Genomic DNA, 18,167 nt, shown 5'->3' on the forward strand with positions numbered 1-18,167 from the left:
GCAAGAATTAGTCAAACTTCACTTTTTTTTTCCAAACTACATTTTACAGATTTCTTTCACAGAAAGAATCAATACATGCAAAGAATATACATATAACACAGGATCTAAACAGACACACATGCAGATATTATCTTAGCAGCTTTTAAATAAGGGAAGTATTGATAGTTTAAGTGATGCTGCTCTCTGTTTAATTGGAGGCACAAAAAAACACAGCTAAGTATCATTACATACACAGGTTTTGGTCCTCATTTTATGACATGTGATTCTACAAAATATAGAGCTTATAACCTTATGGGTTGTCTGTCTTTCTGTTTTTGTCTTAGCAGGGAGTAGGCCTCTGTTTGATCAAATATTTCAATAATACCATGTTTCTTACACATATAAAAATATAGCTGAAAATCCCTTTTTAAAACAATAGTTTTCCCCACATTGAGTCATATGACACATTTCTAATACTGTTAAAAACAAGGAGAGCATGCTTCATATTTCTCAGCAGGACACTAGTGCGAACCTCCCAGACTTAGTTACAGCTCTTTGACCATGAGATGCTGTTTTCCATTTCTCGTCTTTGGTCATAAATCTTGATGTTGTTCAAAATGTAGTTGCTCTTTATGAATAGCTTCAGGTATTTTTATGTTGTTTTTGTTTTTGTTTTTTTTTCTTAGAGGTGGGGGTACACACATTTGACCGAGAACATACACTTTCCACTGTGTATATTCTCAGTTTTGCTGGTGTTCAGCAAGTGAGGCTCATGTTAACTCTCAGAGAAAGTTAGTCATTTAAAGCAAATATTAAGTCATTAGCTTAAGAATGTGAGAATATGTAAACACATAACAACATAAAAACTACATTCACTCAGGTGCAAGTGCATTCTTACCCAAACTTAAGTAATACTATGAAACTCACTCACACATTGATCATGTTAGTTCTCAGATATGCAGAAACAAGTTAATAATATTGAGAAAGTGAATATATGCTGTCGAGTGTCTGATCATGTAATGGTTAAATATCAAAATGTTGTTTTTGCTCCACAGACTTGAAAGCATCAGCAGTGCTGCAATATTCTCAACAAAATAATTACTTTAAACACAGGAAAAAAAAAAAAAAAAAATCACCAATATGGTGTTTTTCAATCAGCCAACAATTTTCCTTCCCTACATAAGCACGTGAATTTTTTTCCAATTTTTCTTTTTGTTTTTATTATTATTATTATTATTGCCATCATCGCCACCATCACAGTTAATGATGTTTTCAGATATCTGTTCCAGCTGATTTGGGCAGATGTTTTTTGCAGCATCACAGCACTAAACGCAACACAGTTCTGTATTCATCTCCATGGACAGGTCAGACAGCTTTATTCAGGTTTTATAGATAAAAACCTGCATTTGTTTGTCTGCTTACTTAAGTTTTTTGGTGAAAAAAGAGAAGAACCTGTGCATCTCTATTTGCAGGTGTGCACATCGTAGATTCTTACGCACTCTTGACAGCTGACGTAGCAGCACCAGTGGAAAATACAGTGACACTTCTCCTTTCTTTTCTCAGTTCTGGTGTTGTGGCCCCTGCCACAGCACAACAGGTCACATCCGTCTATGCCATGAGATGTCAGGTTGCAGATGCGATCCCGGGTGCCAAAGGAACCGGTCTCAGGATTGGGGTCACAGAAATTGGGTGAACTTTCATAGTAAACCAGGTCACGCTCTGTAGGAGGTTTGAAGTAGTTGTACTTGGGTCTCAGCGTCTCCACCCATCCTCGGGACTCCTTGTGTTTCTCCACCACCATCTCAGACGCGCTGTCATACTTGTCCTTCATGTAGTCACCAATAACTCGGAAGTCTGGCTGAGACCACCAGCAGGTCTTGACTTCACAGCTGCCTGAGAGCCCATGGCACTTACACTTCAGAAACATGTTGTCGTTGAGGGACTGGAAAAAGAAAATCTCAAAGTATTAGTAAAGAATCTAAGAGTGAAACAGCTTTTTCAACATTATTAGCAAAAAGAATCTCAGAAAAACTAACCATTCTTCCTGCCTCATTATTATGGCGATTCATTGCAGAGCGTGCATCGGGGCGATTCTCCCTTGCATCTGCAAACTCACGGGATACCATGCTCCCAAATTCCACATCCTCACTGCAGCCACCCCACTTCCAGCCTTCACCAGGGGGGCCCTTGTGACGTGTGTCACATCCACAGATGGTGGCCGAACCGTCAGCGCAGGCACGGGTCACTGCAAAGGCCACTCCCGCCGATGCAATAGCATGGACAAAAGCTGACTCTCGAGTGGCTGGTAAAAGAATAACAGAGACTTGTAAGACACACTGTATATGACTGAAAAGAAATCCTAAAGCAAATCTCCTATAGGTAAAAATAAAATAAAATAAATAAATCCAACAATAGTTATTTACTGTGGTTCATCACCTATGTAATGTGATTATTTTAAGGATTAAATTAATAAAGAGATGGCTATAATGAATAAAAATGTGCTGTAAAAGATCACAAGGTACTTATAGGTGCATATAGATACATAGTGAGTCCATTACTACTGTGTTTAGGTAATACCTGCCAAAGTTTACCAGTTAGAGGGCTCGTTCAGCCCACAAATCAGTCGTGCTGTCTCTGAATAAGGCCAGCAAGGCCTCTGTGTCTCTGTCAGACATTGCTAACTGATGAGTCAGAGGGATCAGGATCTTCCACAGAGATGAGAGGAAAAGACAGACCTGACAGGCCTATAATTAAGAGACTCAATTAAGCTTTGAAAAGTTAGGAAACAGCTTCACACTCAGGGGGACAATGCACAACATGGGGATGAGTCTTAAATGGCCAGAAATAAAGGCAATTCTAAAGAAGATTACATATCTGAAAGTAAAGAATTTCCTTGTAAAATTTGAACTACTTTAACTGAATTCATTAGTAGACTGAACATTTGATCTCATCCGGTCTCGCAGAATCGCAGGCAGACACAGGAGACAACAAAAAACATAGGGAATCATTGTGTGAATAACATTAAATAAATGGATATACAGAGATTGGTTAACGCTCAGTAAAATCTGATATGATGTATGTCCACGTATTTGAATGTTAGTGTGTGTGTGTGTGTGAGAGAGAGAGAGTGAGAAAGAGAGAGAAACAGTACATGTTTCTGTCTAAATGAACAAAAAGAGAAAGAAAGAAAGAAAGAAAGAAAGAAAGAAAGAAAGAAAGAAAGAAAGAAAGAAAGAAAGAAAGAAAGAAAGAAAGAAAGAAAGAAGGCGTATAAAGCTACAGAGAGCAGGAGCTCCTCCCTAACAGCAGGTTCCAACCAGTTTGAGGACTAAATGGCATTAGAAACAATGATGCAAGAGAATAGGTCTTCTGGCATCCTCCACCACCAATTTCACTACTGTATGCATACAAGGTAACTAATGTTTAATATACATCTGAACGTCTGCTCTCTCTTCTGAACTCAGAAGCAGAACCATCTCAGAACCACATTCATTATCCAACATAGATCATTTCAACATGCCTTAATGTGAAAAAAATATGAGCTTTAGCCTTTTGTTTGTCATTTTTGAGCAACACGTGAACCAAAGTAAATGTTTAAGCTGTTATTAAAACAGCATCAGTTTTCATAAAGGTGGTTCAGATAATAACTTTTCTGCATTCACATCTGATTGGGAACTAAAGTCCATAAACCTGGCATTAGAGAATGGAAAATGGAAATGAGAGGGAAAAAAGGAGATTATTTCAGGATGAAATAAGGAAGGGGAGGGGTTTGAGCAACTGTAAAACGTCCCAGAATCCATTTGTGTGTGCTTGGAGTGGCTACCCTTGAATAAACAAACAAACAAACAAACAAAATAAAAACCCTCATTGATCATCTATAATAAGCCAAAAAGTTTAAAAATAGTTTCCTAATCTATAAAAAATACAGGATGTATGAGCTGCCCCAAAAAGACTCAGATACAGAATCAAAGCCAAAAAAGGATGCTGCGAAACACAAGCACGCCTTGAGTGAGTTCAACTATGACAACAATACTAATGAGAGGTGTGTAATTTGCAATAAAAGAAAATAAAAAGATTAGATGGTAAAAATAAAAATGCCATTATCTACTGATATCTCATGTGTGATATTTGCTGTGTCATGCTGTAAAAATTGGCTCTAATGGCACCTGAAATAACACATACTTCACCTGGAAATACCACTTCTCACATCAATTCCACTGCTTTTCTTAGTTTTATGACCAATTTAAGGACACTTTTTCTCAGACAATGCTTTTCCACCAAACTTTGCCAGAGCTCGGCTGGCCAAGTGGTCCCTACAACCTGCTGGGGGGTTGAATCCCTTATTGTGCTGTCACTGTCACGCTGTGTTAGTCCCACAATGGGCTCAGATATTTTATATGAAATTTGCCCTGGCTAGTGATTAGTGGAGACCAAGTTAAGTCATAGCAACAGAGAACTATGCATTGGCTGGACCCTGCTTGTCGGCAGACAGGGAAATCCCTATTCAAATGGTTTAATAAAACAATCTAAAGGGCGTGTGAATGGGGAGAAGCACTTTTTCTCCTGCTTAATCTCATGGTTGCAAAGATATTGTGCTCTGAGCAGTGCCTAGCAGGGAGTGGGGCTAAGGTCCCCCCATCAACTCCATTTACCACACCCCTTCTTTCTTTCTTGCCTAGAGTTAATGATATACTGGTGCGCTAGTTTCCCTCCCCCAGCATGGAAAGACATACGTCTCATGAAAAGCTGAGACCTCTTAGCTCATCCTAAATAGTTACACTTTCTCATCCTCAGGTCATAGGTCATAACCCACATCTCCTGACCTCTTCCTGGTTAGTTTAGGTGGAACTTGTTGATTTAGGTTTTATTTCCTGCCATACAAAGCGCTTCCAACAGGAAACAGAGGTTAGATAAGCCTGAGCTACAATGGTATGAAACGATGCGGTCTCCTTTTACACGGTTAATGGAAGTGTGCAATGAATCTCATTTTGATTCAGTGATTTGAATCTGACTGTGCATGCATGCTTGCCAACAGCTGTGACATTGTGAATGTCCAGTTTTTGTGGCTAAGTTGCAATCACTGATTGCATTACATGACTCACCAAGTCATTATATCCATATGTAATATGGTGCTCTGTAAATAACAAGAATGCTGGGAATAACTGTGTGGACACCTGCACACCTTTCATCACAGGCAGATTCCAGCAGTGCATGTTTTGACACTTTAGTTAATGTAAATTAATGAGTGCTGACGCAGACATTGCCTACAGGCAGGGTTTGTGATTTGGGGTGTGGTGAGAGACAAAAACTTAGAGTGAGAGAAACAACCAGAAAAAGAATATATGTATTTCAAAGGCAAGAGTCAATTTACTGTTCATAGTGTGTGTTCTCTTTTAGTTGTTATCTCAATCATTTCACATAATTGTCTTTTCCTGAAAGGCCCACATCTTGTGGCTCTCAATCTTAATCCATCTCTATAAAAACTGGTGAAGATGAGGTGGGCATGAGCAAGAGGAAACTGACACAACAGTCTAAATTGCAGACAAACAGACACTAGTGGGGACAATGGCCCTGCTGCACAGACAAACATCAGCATCAATCAAATCCAATGAAATGGAAGCCTTTTCCTACTAAGCCCTATCAAAGGCCTGTGAGCTCCTTAGCCACTTTCCTTGGCCTCTGACAAAGGCACTTAATCCCGCCACTTTGACCCCTCACATTATTAAGGGCCCGAGTGACCTTAATCCAATCAAAATGATTTACTAAAGCCCAGTAGCTGCCTTCTCTTTCCAGTCAGTGCCCCTGCAATTTGGGCCTGGGAGGGGAGGTGACGGAAAAGATGTGGTGGCATTTTGCACCACAATGGGGTTGGGACTGAGAACCCCTATCGTTAGCCACCTACTTTAGCTCCAGCCTCTTCTATCAAGTGGCTCAGGAGTTTATTAACAGCAATGGCTTTAAGTGACCTCCAAGCCCTTTTGTTTGCATTAATCTTTGGTAAACTAGGTAACAAGTTCACATCCTCAGTCCTCACTTATGTTTATTCCAAAGGTAATTTTAGTAACAGTTAAAAACAACACAGAAACGGGGTGATAAATCTGCTGCTTTTAATGAAGATTAAAGCAATAATTGGATGTTTCAGGAACTTAGATTATTTTGAAATTAAAGGAATAATTGGATATTTTTTTAACTTAAACTTCAAATTCTGGGTGAGTTAGATGAAAAAGTCCCCTGTCTCATGTTTGTACACTACATAATAAGATTGTTAGTTTAGTTTAGCACAAACATTGCTAACAATGGGAAACAGGCTTGATTCCAGCTGTTTGTGTCTATTTATGTTTTGTGAATTTAAAGATAATTTTTTATATGTTACTGAACAGAAAATACATATTATTTTTTTCATTTAATGGTTTGAAATAGATTAACAGAGGAGTAGTTCTCTAGATCAACAAGGAAATAATGAATGTTTTCAATGAAACTCTTTTGGGAGTTTAAGTGAGAACTGCCAACCTTTGTTTATGCAAAAACAAACAGCTGTTTGTCAGTGTGACCATGAACAGAAGTTAAATGTTCACTACATAAAAAGATCACATGCAAAAAGTTTTTTCAGCCTTTATGCAAGCTTTCCCACCAAAGCAGAGAGAAAAACACTTATAGCGAAAGTAAAAATCTAACTTTGCAGCTTGTAGCAGCATTTGTGCAACGTGAAAATACTTGGTGATGCATCACCCTTTGGTTAAAAGTAACCAAATCTATCCACCAGCACCCTCATAGCTATATATAAATATATATATATATATATATATTACTTGAATCAGGTACCTAATTCTGAAATATATATGCATATATGAGATAATTGCATTTTGGATAAATGAATTACTTGTTTCAGTTGAAAATCTTGTGTTTAGTACTTCTAAGGAAAATGCAGCAATTACAGGGGATCCCCTCCTAAAGAAAATTCCAACGAAACAGAAGTCGCTTGACTTAGCCTAATTGTGTACATTATTTCATGCATACAGGCCCCTCGAAGCTTGTTGAGTCTAGAGTCTATTTAAACAAGGATTTGAATCAGCATAATGAATGATGCATGCAGGGAATGCAGCTTTTCCACTGCAAATATAAGACAAAGAGAATATATAATAGTTAATAGAGGAGTTAATCACCACAGAGACAACTTAAGTCACTTTTCTATTTTTTTTTTAAAGTGGGTTGGAAAACCAACAACTCATTAGAACTTTGCTGTATCATGTTTAGCACAAATTTGAGGGCACTGGGGTCAGACAGCATCATCAAAGCCTCTACATACTCAAGATGCAATATTATGCACAATCACGCATGACAAAGGCGTGTTGCAAAGTATGTTGATTCTAACTGAGTCATTGCTGGTATAAAAGAGTCATATTATTCTATTTGGATTATATCTTTGGTTGAGTGTGGATTGTATGCATGTAAAAGAGTTACAAAGCTAAGAGCCCGCACCAAAGGAGGTTATTTTCTCCCAAAGAAGTCTCGTGAACTGCCTGGAATACCTTGTTTCTTCACTAATTGACATCATCATGAAACATACCTGCAGTGTAAAAGTAACAAACCAAGAGCAAAAACGGTTAAAATTAATAAACATAAAGTTTTCTCTTTAATGGACAAATAGTATGGTCACTGGAAAAGATTGGAAAAGAAGAATTCAGATCCACACAGGTAAGGTGACAATTCAGAACACCAGGAATTTGGGAAGCTTGAGACTACATGCTCTCTAGTCTGAATTGCACTGAAAAGTAATGTACATGCCAGACAAACTGCAATAAAGATGAGTGTATGTGTCAGAATTCACATCAATGTGCTGTTTAACTTCACCTTTGTCTAACACCGGCCCAAAGATGGCTAGATTGTCGTTGACCGTCGTGCAGTTCCAGCGTCGGCCTCTGAACTGGTGCTGACACTCCTGTATACCAATCTTCACCCCTTCGGCCACGCTGGGCATGATCTCCACGTAGTTCCGGCAGAAACGCAGCTGCTTGGGCACCAGACCTGGTATGCTGCCACAAAGGATAGGCTGAGTACCCATTGATGAGTACTGGTGACCCACTGCTAGAGACCTGCAAACCGATAGGTAGTCAAAATGTCAGTGCAATTTTATAATTATATTTTCTCTTCCTATTTGTCTGCAGCTTTATCTGTTGATATAACACTTCCAAGAGGGAGGGTAATTTCCCTCCTGGCACAGTGTAATGTTACGTCTGAGTTAACCTGATTAAGTGTGTTTATTTGCTGTATCAGATGCTACCATTAAATGTGCACCCTTTATCCCTTCAACTACCCTCTCCGCAGACACCTGGCTTTGTGTGAGTTGAAATTGCAGCCCTGTCACTGCTCTGTTTCTGTTTAAGATGAAAGTCCACAATGTATCTAGAGGTCTTCATAGACCTTAAGCTGACAACTTGGAAAACTGCACCTTGTTATTAACTGTCCGCACACTTAACAGGCTCTCAGCTTAGGGGAATAAGAGTGCAAACCCTACATTGAAACTTCAGAGAGTGTATTAAGAGTAACACAGACCCCCTCCACCCCTCTGCCTACCTTTCTTTTTTTTCTTCTTCTTAGAGGACAGTGTTCCAAATTACAACAAGTGCAAACTTGGTGCTCTGATTGCATCTGTCTGTCTTCATGCCTTTACTGCTTTCTCTCTGCCTTTATTTTCTTTGTCCTCTCAATTAGCACTTTTTGTAACTTGTAATTTTAGAAATGAGGCATCATTGCACAATTACACAGAATGCAGATGAGCCAGTTTTTGAAGAAACATCTTGCTCTTGATATTCAGGGTTCTATTAGAGGTTGCATTTCCACCTCACAAGCTGATTAAGTGATTTGTATAATTCACATACTGGGCTGATCAAAAGTTTGATCACTTTTCTGTGAATTATTATTAATGATATAGTAATATCAACAAGTCCTTCATTTGTTTCAAAGACATCGGCAGCACTTTCTGTCCTTCGGTTAAAAAAGAAATGCTTTCCTATTTGTTTCTATTTGTTCTACTTTTTTTCTATTAATACATGAACCATTGACCTTAAATGTTAGCCTTCTTTGATCCGTTACCAAAATCAACATTTTTTACTCTTTCAGTCTATTACAGAGCAGTCAAGTAGTGTAATAGCAGGGTTCCTGTTATCTTTGGCAAATTTCCTATAGAGAAGCTTGTTGCCAATCCAGGCAAGTCCTTTTAATGAGTCACATGTCTAATAAGGAATGATAACTGGCAAGAGCACTCTGATCATCGTCCCCTGAGTAATATGGAGCTTGATGACAGTTAGTTCTCCCATGAAGGCAGCTCTGGAGCATGTGGACAGAGTTTTTGCTGCTCATTTAGCTTACTATGTGCTAACCTGCTCAGTGTTTTCAAGGGCTAATAACTGATCACAAGATTCCAAATTCCTGACACTTGCCCACAGGCAGTGTGTTTTTCTCTACTTAAAACTTACAGCCTGTATAAGGCCTCATGGTCAAATGACCTGATACTGGTGGCTTCTGGTGGCCTTGAATACCTCAGCTTTGAAATTGAAATGCATTACACATCTTTTATGTTTCTGGTGTTAGTGAAGGAAACCCTGACCTGGTTTCCTGCACATGCCAGACGTGCAAAAGTCACCAACAAAAGCAATGCATCACATTGGTTTCAACAGAATGACTTGCTTCATTTCCACTGACTAGACCACTGGTTAATTATAAATGAGACATCCAGTAAGCAAGCCAGCAATGGCAAGTTGAAATATATTCCAAAGGAAATCACATTTGTCTGCTGCAACCATCAGTAAACATGGGCACTCCTACAAATTGACCTCTCTTTGGCCCTTGTCAATCCATCTACCCTGGAGCACATCATTCCCAGCAGTAACCTGCACATCCCAGACAGCTACAGACTTTTGAGTTGTCCCTCGTGGAAACAAAACTGTTTAGCATCAGTTATCCCTCCACAAAAACAATATGTCTAAGGTTCTGGTTATGTTTTTCTTTTTTAAGAAACCATCTTTTTTTGCATGTGAGCATAAGGTGACATTAAATAAAACAAACAACAAAAACCAGTGCAGATCAGTGGAGATATTAGTCTCATATCATCCCTTAACATGACTACACCTCTGAACACCATTTGCACAAATCTCTACCAGGTCTTGAATCCTCCTACACAAAATCATCATGAGTCAGTGTGCTCTGTGGCAGTTTCATACCGGGCTGAGTAATCCATCGCCACCTTTTCCTCTGTTAGGAAATGGTCTATGAGAGGAGGCAGGGCATTTTCCAGCAGGGATGATTTATGATTTTATTTAATCTTTTTTTTCTAGGCGCGATTGCATGAAGTACAATGTTTTTGGTTACCATCTCCAACAACCATTTAAAGCTAACTATGGGTATTTTATGTGTTGTGTGGATTTTAGGCATCTATTGTGTGCTTTTGACTTTAATCTCTTTAATTCCTTTGGAAAAATCTATTTATATTGTCAGAGCAGCTGCCTCACAAAGAAACTGACTTTCAGCACCGATAAAATGTGAATGTTAATGTTGTGAAAACTCTTTAACTTAAAAAAGGACAAAACAAAAAAGCATGTATGACATAAAATTTTTGTCTCAGTACAGATTTTCCCCCTCTAATCTAAGTGTATCCAGCACATGTTTAATGCATATTTCAGCAAGCCCAAGCAAGGTGCTTTAGAATTACCACTTTACTCGTAGGCCCTGAGGCCTTGGAGCCGACTTTGACATCAATAGAATATGTTTGGGAAAAGGAATGTGCAGCAAGCTTTCACCTCCAGGTATTTATCTTCTAAGGTGGGGTGGACTAGGAGGTGGTGGGGTGGCGGGTGCAGCCAGGCTATGTCATGGCAGGTCGAGAAGAGACAGACATGAACCTGCCTTGGTGCAGATCTGTAGCCCCACAGACTACTGTGGGTGCAGAGGCTGAGTGTGATGCACCTCTGTTGGCCACTTGAAGGCAAGTTCAGCAGCTCCTGTCAGCAAAACATACCTGGCTGCTTTTCACAGCAGAAGCAGCTCTCAGATAAGTGGTATGCTGTTTGCAAACGGAGAGACAATACAAGCATATTGACTGTAATCCAAAGCAACCATGGTATTTGACTTGGGATGAGTTGCCATGAAACACAAAATACATCAGATGTCTTAAAAGAAAAAAAGAGATCAGCATCGCATTGAGGCAGCAGAACTGAACGCTTAAGCTATTTTTGCACAATTGTTTGTATTGGTGGGAGTGATACAGCCAACATGGTCATTTTATGTTTACCTGCCACTCTATGGCTTATCTAGTTAACATGCTCCAGAATTAAACTATAAATGCACAGGTTGGTTTTTAACTTACTGCATAATTCAATTTATGACAGAGTGGAATCTGCCACCCACCATGACATTAATAAATGGCTCTACAAAAAAAAAAAAAAAAAAAAAAAAAAAGAAGAAGAAGAAGAAGAGTTTGCATGTTTTGTAGCATTACAAGGTATTAACTTGCTCTGTTTGCAATTATTCTAGGAGAAAATCAGTTACTCGGGAATGATAACAACAGAAATAGTACAAATACACATAAAAATATTAGGAAAATAATCAGCAACAATAGCATAGCTTGAGAGTCTTATTTATTTACTTATTTATTTATTTATTGCATCTAAGTCCAGTTAGTCCAGTATTATATCAGGACTTCCCTCCAGTTGAGCATGTAATTAGTTTCTCATCAGTCTCACCACCAGGGGACCCATTAAAGCAAGTAGATTAAGGTCCATCCATTTTCTAAGAATCTGAGAAGTATTGAATAATTTGAATAATTTATTAGAAATGGAGCACACTGGCTGTTGTAGTTCTACTGCATAAAAGCTGCTGTAGCAGATGGATGAAATGTGAAGTTCAAGAGACAAGACAGGAGCTCCCAATCATTTAAGAAAAGTTGAGCATACAAACAAACGCTTCTTATATATATATATATATATATATATATATATATATATATATATATATATATGAGATTTCATTGTTTCTATCTATGTGCCACATTGACCCCCCCCACACACACACGTACACACTAACCCTAAAAAACGCACGCACAGAGCGTACACCAAATTTGCACCTGCTGCACTACAAATAAAGTTGTCAATAACATAATGTCGTTAATCCTGCAATGCTGTCCTTAGCAGAAAAAATACCTTAAGTTCAGACAGAAGATGGATTTCAGTGAGAGTAAAAAAATAAACAAATATATAAAACACAAACAAAACAACAAACATGCTTCAGCCTTCATCTTCTGGAACATCGTCTGATCATATATATATATACATATATATAAGTAACTAATAATGCCCTTTCTGTATTCAGTGATACATTCAGATTTACAATCTGTAAGCAGAAGTGTCCTGTCAGGAAACAAATTGGAACTACAAGGAGACAAACTGACTGCTTGGAGAGGCGGATCTTCAGATACTTTTCAACATTTAAACCAAACTTGTAGCAGTATGTTAAATTAAAATGTAACTTACCACCAGATGGGATAGCTTGCCATGACATGCGTAAGCCCACAGAGCAACAGGAAACATCCAAGGTATATCATCCTTAAAGTTTCGCAAAACCTCTCCAACAGAATGCCAACATGCGCGCACATCCGCGCACAGAGAGATCTTATAGCTGAAGAGTAAAGATAGAAAAAAAAAGTCAAAGCTGATGGATTTTTATTTCTGTCCTCCAACAATCTCTTATCTTTCGCGACTGCTCTTGGCAGAACTCCGGAGCCAAATATTAAAAGTTAAAAGCCGCTTGCTTTTTAGGACCCAATCAGCAGGTATTGCCAAAGGGGGAATTATGATGATCTGTTCCCTCTGTTGCCTTGTCAGTCAGCTCCAACTCAAACATGAGAATGAGCTAATTTTAAGATGTGTTTTAGTGCTCATTGAGAATTGGTCGCATTAGCATGCAGCGTGTGTGATATATAATGTTGTTTAAAGGAGAGAGGGAGGGTCCTCGGGATTTTAAATAGACATCGGAACCCCTGTGGATTGCGTAGCTATAACAACCTGTCCGGATTTCACTCCCTGGCTTGAAGCTTCTAAAATGCAGAAATAAATATGTGTGAATTGCTTGAGACCATTATTAAGGTCTGCAGCCATTTATTTGTGCCTGTTTGCTGTGAATGCAAGCTGAAAAGTTACAGTTTTCACTGAAGGACTTTAGATTTTCCAAAGACACTCCAGATGAACTTTGCTAATTTATTCATGAATACATGAAAATATAAAGTCTGTGGATGCTATAAGTTCTTTATAACTTAAAACGAAAAGTAATTTTAATTAATCTTTAATTAGATGCATCCCTCTGTGTTCACAGCTTTAACAGCTTCACTTTAAAGCAGTCTGTATGTTCTCCTTCTCCTTGAGAATATATCCTATAAATTTGGCCGCACCACTGAGTTTAAATGGCTCCTCAGTGTCAAGTGGCTGGTGATTACTGATGGAGACCAGCCTCTACAGGCTTTAATGTGCCATCATATTCAAGAGACAAATGTGGCATCTCTGAGCCATATTGTGCAACATCAGCAACTAAGCTTCTATAAAGCAAAGAGGAAAATTTACTTTTTTATTTTATATTTTTATTTTTAACATATTATTGCTAATTATTTTGTGACAGATAAAAGAAATATCAAATTAATGCTTTAGCAAGCTTTGGCCTTTTTTAATATAATCCCTAGGCGGACAAAGTTTGACCTATAAGAGAAAAACTTGAAATTCAAAGTACAATGAAATGAAAATGGATTAATTAATCAGCCATAATTTCTCTTACTTTGATGTGTAAAGCAGTCAAAAGTATTTTGCAGTGAAACAACTGCTCAAAATTAGTTTTTTTTTTATCTATAAAAGGAAAGAAATAAAGAAACAAAAAGTAATTATTGCATCTTGATTTGTTCCCAGATTTGCACGAACCCTCACACACCTGTACCCACACATTGTCTCACACTGCAGGAAACTGTAATCATATCACTTCTGCAGTGTGTGACGTGTCTATAAGAACATTGTTCCTGACTATTTACTTTTTATTGTTTACTCTTCCACTGGTGTGCCATTCAAAGCATTTACTAGTCTCTAATTATCAGTGAAGATTCAGCTGGTAAATCTTAATAACTTACACAGAAGAGACAAAACTTACAGGCTCACACATGCCTAGAAACCTCCACAGGTGGTATGAAGACTACATGTTAGCGCCATCTATTGGATAAAATTGGACATTGCATGAAAAAAAAAAAAAACAACAACTTTATAACATTTCAGTATTTATTGCAATGATGAAAATTTACTGAAAAATATAGTTAATTTTATTTAACCTTTTTTGGGTCTTTACTGCAGTTAATTTGCAGATGTTGCAGATCACTTTCAAATTTCCCGTTTAAACATCCTGAAAGTTACAGTGAGGCTGTTTACATTACCTACAACATTTACAAACTGCTTACAAGCATATTCGGACAGCACTGGAATAGAAATACAACAAAAAACAAACAAAAATAGTATAGACATTTTAAGTAACTGCATTTTCTTAAAGTCTTCTTCTAAAAAGGACTAGAGTTGCCCTCGCAACTAAAAAATAACTAGTTATCATTGCAAGTCCATATAATGAATGGTCACTATTAATCAGCATAACATCGTCATCATGTACATATCTGTTTGGTTGCCTTTAAATGACCAAACTTACATGCAAACAGTTAAATAAGTGCAGAGTTGGAGGGTTCCCTGTAGCTGTTGATGGGAAAGTCTGGAAGACAGCATGGCCATGTACTGAATGGGTTTTTCTCCCAGCAGCTGTCAGCACTGGTTCAGAGGCCAAGTCACAGAGGGTGTAAAATACATGAGAAAAATGTAATGGCTCAGTCACAGTACCTGACGGATTTAAAAAAGCTGCCACAAAGTAAAACACATATTGTTCCACAGGATACAAGTCCAAAGAAAGTACCATACCTGTATTGTTATGTTGGCATATTAAACTTTGTAATCAAAAAGTTTTCAAGAAGAACTAAACAAAACTAAACTAGTTTTGTGCATTCAGCATCCCACATCCAAGCCAACAGAAGGACATCAGTGCTCCTCTGTGGGCCCACGGTGACCTCATGTGATGGTGATGTCATTTAGTTATAGCCGAGTCATGCCGACAAGCGTGTCTTGTTATTGCTCTGCATCACAGGCCTCAAACAGACTCCCTCCCTTTGACATTAAGCAGCCACACTGACATGTGCTGCAAAAATATTGAAATAATCACATTTTCATTACTTCATTCATTTCTCTATAAATGTTTTTCTCATGCACCCCGAAGCTGCTAATGCCCTTTTTGTGTATCCAAATACCTTGATTAGATGTGAAACAGAATACAGGACAGGCTTTACTAAGCTTTGCAGCTCAAAATTTGACGTGTACAATTGTGACAGTGCCACTAGATGTCAGCATTGCAGTGGAATTATCATCTCATCACAACAGCATAGCCTCAGTAAATAAATAAATAAAACATTTTTTCAAAGAGTTAATTTATATTGTTATATTTTATCCACAGAGAAAATGAGAAAGTGTTTAAACAAAGAAATTCATCAGGACACCAGCTGAAGCTCATTTAAAAGTAAAATAGAAAAAGACCAAAATGCTGAAATGGACACTAGTTGTTCAAAGGAAAAAAAACATCAGCTGTGCATTGAGACCTCTTACATGGATCTGCTGTATCATGATTTGTTTTTCTGTGCTGTAATCTCAAACGCTCCACCCTGTAAATGATCATTAAATAAACAAAGCAATGTTTGGTGAGAGATCTGTGCTGTGAAAAGTGCTGCCGCTGTCTATCAGCTCACACCTGGAAATATCTCATCACTCTCCCTCGTAGTCATGCTACTCCAGCATCCTCCATACATGGGAAAACAAAGACAAACAAAGCAAAGGTTCTGCCTCTGCTTTGACTTTATCTTCAGGATGGGCATTACCACAAGCGTTGACGTCTGTATCTCCTCTGCGTGCCTCTTGGTAACACACAGTGTAAAAAGGTTTCTGATAAGGAGGAATAGTGGTGGACAGTTTCAAATCTTGACATCATGAAAGTTAGTGATGTGACATTTATTCTATTTGACCTCAAAACACACCTAGAATTTGTCATGCGTAAAGCATCTTATCGTAAAGGAACATTACTAGAGTTCTACAACAAGGCTTTAGGTTAAAAGATGAACATTGATTATAAGATTTTATTTCTTTTTAGCTGAATGATTAACTGATACATTTGAAGCAAGACTGAAAGGCTAAACTGATAATTACCAGCTTAAAAATATAAACTTATTTGACTTTAAAAACTCTGGACAAAAAATGAGCATGCTGATAGAACACTATAATGATTCTTGTAGTACCAGCAAAGTAAAGTAGGCTTTGATGTTTATGTAGCATTTTTGGCAGCAGAGCCAGCTTTATGTTTTCATGGGAGTGATCCCACAAGCTCAGCACGTCTTCCTTTTTGCTCCTCACATTCTTTTTGTCAGAAATGTTAAACTGCTAACCAAGTTGGATGGAGAGGTCCAGACTGAGGTCCAGACTCCTGTTGTAGTCTCTAAGGTTGTGCTTTAGGATGTGTGTTGTTGATGCTCAAGATCTTGGGTACTGTGAGAAAGGTTTTCACCCAGGATTGCTTTATGTTTCCTGCATACCAAAAAGAAGATGAAGAAGAAACAAAAATTCTCCACAGGACAATGCAGCCATTACCGTGTTTGAATGTAGGGGGGATTTAACCAAACTGATGCTCAGTGCCTGGTATCCTCTGCACAAACTGTTGGGAATTGTGGTCAAATCGTTTGGCCATCAGTTAATCAGATCAGATAATTTAACTTCACATGTGGAACAGGTGTTTATATGTGCTCTGTCAAATTATGTCTTTTATTGGGAAATGGCTTCTGTGTGGTCCATCTTTGATAAAGGCCTGATGGGCAGAGTATTGAACCAGTTTAATTTAAAGTACCCATTAGTATCTATCATTCAAGATTACTTACTTCAATTAAGTATCCTGATTGGTTTGAAAATGATAGAGGTTGTTGTGCTTTTGAACACTTTAAATACAGTAAATTTGTGCTTGGGCTCATTCTGTCTCACAAGTCTCCAGATTATTCTCTTGACAACATGACTTGGTTTTCACCCTTTTGTAAAATATCATCTAATAGGCTTTATATAAGCAGGTGTCCCTTTCTGAATATGTCCACTAAATTGAGTTTGGATAGGTGGACTCACAGTGATTGAACATATCAAAAGCTATACAGTCTAGAAAAAAATTAAACAGATAACTGAATTAGACCATCATTTGTTATCAAAGATGTCACAGTTAATATCTGTAGGTTTTAGAAGGAAGTAGATGTCTCTGGATGTGTAGCCTGCAAAATTTCACTTTGTCAACAGCTAAAGTCAGATATTCTCTTTAGTGGGAGTCTGCGGTCACAAGGTTTGTCTTCAGTGGGATTCAAATAGTCATGTTAGTGCTGAGGTCACATATTAAGGCAGCAGGATGAGCCTCTGGAAGCCAAGAGACAACGCAGCTTTAATTACAGGAACAGAAGTGCATGCCAAATCAATGTGCAATGGTTTCTCTCAACTGTGGAGACAAAGAGAAAAGTCTTATTTTCTCTTTTTTATCCATTCTTTTCTGTTCTTTTCCGTGTGATGGCACTCTTCTCTGGGTCATCCCAGGTCACAATCAGCAGAGAGGGAGACTGCGTTGGTGGCAGCTGCTCAGCTGGACTCTGCCTTGTTTCATCAATGCTAAGTAAAGCAGATCATACCATTCCATTAAAAACACCTGCTGGTCAAGACCACAACCCTTTCACCATACATCTACCATATCGTCTGCTTATGTATAGCAACCTGTAGTTTCCTGGCACAGACGGCTGACATTTTGCAGCTTGAGCTGGTGAGACTGTGTTGTGTCATTGTAAATGTTTTCTGCAGTGAAATGGATAAATGGCTGTGTTTGTTCATGAGCAAACAGAAAACTGTAATTCTGCAAACACAGTGTGTTTCACAGGTTGCTGGGAAACCATAATAAGATTGTATTATGCAGCTATGGCAGCAAACTAGTCTTTGGTTTGATATTAATTTCATTGTTCACAAAAAAGTAAACATAAGGTACATTTGGGTTAGCAAAACTGTTGACCTCCC

General features: G+C 38.2%; 1 protein-coding gene across 1 annotated transcript; it reads right to left on the reverse strand.

Moving 5' to 3' along the window:
- Positions 1-811: 811 nt before the first annotated feature.
- On the reverse strand, positions 812-12,625 carry wnt3a (wingless-type MMTV integration site family, member 3A). Its single transcript, XM_041992674.1, has 4 exons — positions 12,504-12,625; positions 7,831-8,072; positions 2,016-2,281; positions 812-1,921 (listed from the first exon to the last, which is right to left on the reverse strand). Exons 1-4 carry the CDS (start codon positions 12,623-12,625, stop codon positions 1,442-1,444), a joined length of 1,110 nt encoding a protein of 369 aa, XP_041848608.1. The 3' UTR covers positions 812-1,441.
- Positions 12,626-18,167: the final 5,542 nt, after the last annotated feature.

This window comes from Melanotaenia boesemani, chromosome 8 (genome assembly GCF_017639745.1).
Source record: "Melanotaenia boesemani isolate fMelBoe1 chromosome 8, fMelBoe1.pri, whole genome shotgun sequence".
Lineage (NCBI taxonomy): Eukaryota > Metazoa > Chordata > Actinopteri > Atheriniformes > Melanotaeniidae > Melanotaenia > Melanotaenia boesemani.

What these genes read in the sequence shown, in the direction of transcription:
- wnt3a (XM_041992674.1), bottom strand. Translation starts at nt 12,625, where the DNA reads ATGTGCGCGCATGTTGGCATTCTGTTGGAGAGGTTTTGCGAAACTTTA. An exon ending in GCAAGCTATCCCATCTGGTG is followed by an intron (nt 8,073 to 12,503) that starts GTAAGTTACATT and finishes ATCGGTTTGCAG; the next exon opens with GTCTCTAGCAGTGGGTCACC. An exon ending in ATAATGAGGCAGGAAGAATG is followed by an intron (nt 1,922 to 2,015) that starts GTTAGTTTTTCT and finishes TTCTTTTTCCAG; the next exon opens with TCCCTCAACGACAACATGTT.